At 31.0% G+C, this 5425-nt stretch overlaps 1 protein-coding gene across 1 annotated transcript; it reads right to left on the bottom strand.

Moving 5' to 3' along the window:
- Positions 1 to 1941: 1941 nt before the first annotated feature.
- Positions 1942 to 5203, bottom strand: LOC145035971 (uncharacterized). Its single transcript, XM_078984465.1, has 5 exons — positions 5054 to 5203; positions 4493 to 4560; positions 3300 to 4436; positions 2783 to 3028; positions 1942 to 2665 (listed from the first exon to the last, which is right to left on the bottom strand). The coding sequence occupies exons 1-5, from the start codon at positions 5201 to 5203 to the stop codon at positions 1942 to 1944; spliced, it is 2325 nt and encodes a 774-aa protein (XP_078840591.1).
- Positions 5204 to 5425: the final 222 nt, after the last annotated feature.

The following is a 5425-nucleotide window of genomic DNA, read 5'->3' as shown; positions in this document are numbered from 1 at the left end:
TCAATAACCGATGAAACTCTTCCCTGAACCATATCACAAAATGATCCCAAGTCATAGATGCCATGGTCGTAGCACCCAAGGAGTGTTTGACCTTCTCCCACCAAGCATGAGCTTGGTTCCTCAGTAGGCAATATATGAATCCTACCTTCGCCTCCTTAGGGCATAAACTCGTTCACTGAGTATTCTCCATGTCAATGATCTACCGTCGGCTAGAAATATGGTCCTTCACCCCGAAGAACTATGGGGCTCCATAAGACTTGAACTCTTGAAATGAGAGAGTTTGTGCCCCCAACTAGTTCGCCGCAATCTTGACTCGATAGACCCCCAGGTGATCATCCAAAAGCTACATAATCCCTTCCTTGATGGTACCAAACACCATAGGGGTGGCCTTTATAATATTGCAAATCATCTTAGACGTGATGAACTCACTCGTTCTCTCATCAATCAGTTATATACCAGATATATAACTAGAACCTGGACTAAAACCTCCTCCTCTAGTAGTCACCACCATACCGAAATACAAACATATAAACGACCAGAATATACTCGAGGGATTCTCACACTACAATCTCCTTAATATCTCTGTGACCATGATTGAATCGAGTACATATCATGTCCTTTCAGTAGTACGGGTCCAATACAACCTTCCATACCTATCCATACTGTCACAAACCGAAAAGTTTAGATCCAGCAAGGCCTAAACCCTAATCAAGTATGAGTGAAATCATATTGCAATCTTTGTTGCATGGTATCATTTATAGCCTTAAGGACCTGTTTATAAGCTAGTAACTAAGTATGGATTGAAATCTAAGTTCATTTATACTAGGGTAAATCAACATAAATCAAAAGTTTAAAGCCTAAACCATAAATAAATACAATATATAGGAGTTTTGACCCAAAGATTCTAGAAACAAGGTGTTTGCAGTTTAAGGAATCAAAGTTCAAAAAGGGTTTTCGGTTTTGAGCATGACCGAAACTCAAAGTGTTTACACTATGACCGCAATATCTATTAAGCCCATCTTGTAGGACCGAAAACCCAATGCCAAGGCCCATTAAGGCTGAAAACCCCTCTTATATATAAGTGTTTTTCCACAAACTCAATTCATTTCTCAACTTTTAGGCTGAAAACACTCTCATTTTGCTCTCAAAACTCATTCAGAACCTTCATATCTTCAAGAAATTTTTACCTAAATCTTATTTTACCAAGAACACCAAGAGCAACAAGAAAAATCTTCAAATCTTCAAACTTCCACCCAAGAACACCGAAAAACCCCCCAAGTTCATTGAAAACACTTAGAAATATTCCAAATAATTCCTAAGGCTTTTGTAAGTATTTCTTACATAATTAAAGTGTTGTCTAACACTTTAGTTATTATTTAAATCATTATTTAAGTTATTATTTAAATTAATATCTTATTAATTTAAACATGATGGCGGGTATAATTATTTTTAGGATACGACTATTCACATGGGTCCTAACCCGAGGATCATCGCTACCATTTCGTATCCAAACGAGAATGCACATTCAAGGTGAGTTCATACCCTACGTTTTTACTATTTTTCAATATTTTTAGGGGAAATACAAGTAAAACACAATGAATACTGTGTTAACACTCAAATGATTTCGTATTGATTCAAAACGTTTCAAGCTAGTTCAAATGTTTTCAAACTACTTCAATTAATTTATACATTTTTTTTACTATATATATATATATATATATATATATATATATACATACATATATATATATATATACACACACACACACACACACATATATATATATATATATATATATATACAGGGCCGGTCCATTGATTTTTAATGCCCGGGGCGAGATTCTAAACTAATGCCTTTATTTATTTAAAAAATAGTAAAAATGAAATAAATTTTACAATCAAACCAAAACAAGGTTATACAAATAAAAGTATACATAAAATTCATCTAAAACGATGCCTCCTTGCATTTTTTGAAGCAAAAACATCTATTATTTTATCATAATCAACACTTCGTAGGAATTGACTTTCAATACTCAAAATTGCTAATCCATTTAATCTTTCTTGAGTCATGGTACTTCGAAGATATGACTTCAATAACTTCAATTTCGAAAAACTTCTTTCCGCGGAAGCAACTGTGACCGGTACCGTCAACAAAATTTTATATGCCACCAACACATTGGGAAACATGTCCATCTCCTTTGCAAACTCCATAATTTGAATAGCTGTCCAAGGAAGTTCACCTTTATATGCTTCATCCGGCAACATTTCCTGCAAAACTTGTAACTCAATAAATAAATGTTTTCCATCAATATCAAGTTCCTCACCATTTGTCAAACTAGTTTCAAGTTTCTTACAACAATTTTTTAATTCATCATCAAGTAAAGATTTTAACTTTGAACCATCAAACAAAAATCCAAAAATAGATTCAAAATGTTGCATTTGCTCAAATCTACTTCTCAATTGAGTTAGAGCCATATCTACTATAACAATAAAATAATCAGTTCTAAATTTTTCTTGAGATGATTGTTGTTCTCTTTCGGTATTTGGAACTTTATCAAATTGTTTTTTTCTACTATAAACACGTTTGATAGGAATTTTTGGTTCAACTCCAATATTTTCTGCTATGTTTTTAGCCTCATTAATAGCAGTGTCAAACCCATTTTCCCTATATTTTTCAAAATAATTAACTAATCCTTCTAAATTTTTTATTGCAACATCAAGAATCATTTCTTTGGATTGTAATTTTTTACTTAACAAATTAATTCTAAATAAAATTTCATGCCATATCACTAAACTTAAAATAAATTCAAAATTAGAAAATTCACCATCTACTAATGATTCCGCATCTCTACAAACCTTACCATCATCACTCACTTGAGCTAATTTTGTTAATGCTTCTTTTATTTGAAAAAGTTGAGTTTTTATTGCTTTAACACTTTCAATGTGACTTTCCCAACGAGTAGTAGACAATGATTTTAGGGTTAACTCATCTACATGGTCAAGTAAAACACTCCATCTATGTGTGGAGCTAGAAAAAACATTATATATTGTTTGACAAGTACCAAAAAATGTTTTAGCTTTATGACAAGAGTTTGCCATATCACACAAAACTAAATTTAAACTATGACATCCACAAGGCATATAAAAAGCTCTTGAGTTTATATCAAGCAATCTTTTTTGTACACCTTGATGTTTGCCTTTCATATTTGCTCCATTATCATATCCTTGTCCTCGAATACAATTAATATCCAAGTCAAGAGATTTTAAAGCATTTTGTAAAACATTAAAAAGTCCTAAACCGGATGTATCTTCTACCATTAAAAACTCTAAAAAAAAACTCTTCTACTTTTATTGGAACATTTGCAACATCAACACATCTAATAATCAAAGTCATTTGCTCTTTACGACTTGCATCCGGAGTGCAATCAAGAATTACCGAAAAATATTTTGCTTTTTTTATTTTTCTAATAATTACACTTTTAACTTCGGATGCCAATAATTCAATTAATTCATTTTGAATTTTATGACTAAGGTAATGAAAGTGACTTTTTTTATCTTGAATAAGTTGAAAATGGTGTTTAATTATTGGATCAAACTCAGCAATCATTTGAAGTACACCTAAAAAGTTACCATTAGATTTCTCATATATTTTTTCATTAGTTCCACGAAAAGCCAAATTATATTCAGCTAAACATTTTACAACAGCAATAATTCTTACCAAAACTTCTTTCCAATGTTGAGTATCTTTTTTTATTCTTTCTTGTAACTCTTTATCAATTGTTTCATTTTTCCTTAACCTAAGTCGTGTTTGTGTCCAAGTTTTTAAATTAATCATGTGTTCAGAACTATGTTCATGTTCATTTAATTTTTCACTAAGATGTTTCCAATCATTAATTCCTTCGGTTGCCAAATTACTTCTAGATCTAGCTGTTTTAAATAACTTACAACAAAAACAAAACACTTTATCAAGTTCTTTTGAATACACCAACCACTTTCTATCATAAGAATCACCATTCTTTAATTTACGAATATAAAATTCACAAGAAAAATGTCTACCTAGTGCATCTTTTGGAAAAATTATGTTATTTTCAATTTCCCTAATTGGCCATTTTTCAACAAGCAAATCTTTCATTTTAAAATCTAACTTATCCCATACCCTTGGATCAAAAATATTAATATCACTAGATTTATCAACAAAATCATTATTTTCATGATCATTAGAATTTTCAATAGGTTCATTAGAAGTTTCAATTGGACCTTTAGAATTATCAACAAAATCATTAGTTTCAACATCATTAGTATTTTCATCATTATTTTCATTTCTAACAAAATACTTATTTAAAGATCCTTGTAATTTATTAGTAAGATCCTGTTCTTTTCGTTTTCGTTTCCTATTTTGAGCACCAGATGGTTGTTTTCTAGGAAACATATTTAAACTTCACAACAAAAATTGTAATAAAAAAGATGTATTAATAACAAAGAAGGATACAACCTGAGATTAGTAATCCGTGAGATTAGCAATCCGTATCCACAACCTGAAGTTAACAATGTATCCACAACCTAAACAAAAAAATAGTATCTTTTAGATTTTCAGAAATTAAATTAACATACTATTCATAAATCAAAAACACAATCAGATTATTCAAAAATCAGAATTTAAAAAAATCAATAGATTATATTCATCCAATTATTCAGAATTCTTAATTAACATCTCAGCAAAATCAAAATCAGAATTCATATGGCATCTCATAAAAATCAAAAACAGAATTCATATACAGATAACAGATTCAACAATAGACATACTATATCAGATTCAATAATAGACATATACATAACTTATCAGCTTTACAGATTATATAAAAACAATCAAAATCAAAAACATAACTTGATCATAATTTCATAAAGCAAGAGCAGTAGAAGAAAAAGAAAGAAAAAAATTACCTGTAAAATTAATGAGGCTTAGTGTAATCCAGTTTCCTTAACACTAATCGGATGAGTAGAATGGAAAGTTTACTTCTCACTATATAAAAAAACTGAAATTTAAAAAACTTACTGGATTAGGAGTTATGCAAGAAACTTTCAATTTGGTTATGTAAGAAATTTGAAAGATTAGAAAAAACTTACAGGATTGATTAGGCGTTAGGACATTAGAGCTTATGAGGACGAATTCATCAATCATCACAGATTCACAGTGTCGGTTCATCAATAGCTTGTAATCTGTATACACCTTTGAATAGAGGACGATTTAGGAAATTAGAAAGAAAGAATCAAAGAAAGAATCAAAGAAAGAACTCAAAGAAGTAGACGATTGTCGCCCGGATTGCGATTGGCGAGAGAGAGAGACAGGGCAGCGATTCAGCGAAGGGCGATGGCAATGGCCGTGTTCTTCATCTTCATTCTCAAGAAAAACGCCTCGTGTTCTTCA

This window comes from Lactuca saligna, chromosome 3, assembly GCF_052625555.1.
Source record: "Lactuca saligna cultivar CGN05327 chromosome 3, ASM5262555v1, whole genome shotgun sequence".
In the NCBI taxonomy this organism is placed as follows: domain Eukaryota; kingdom Viridiplantae; phylum Streptophyta; class Magnoliopsida; order Asterales; family Asteraceae; genus Lactuca; species Lactuca saligna.
The sequence above is the reverse complement of the archived record's forward strand: the minus strand, read 5'-3'. Positions and strand labels throughout refer to the sequence as shown.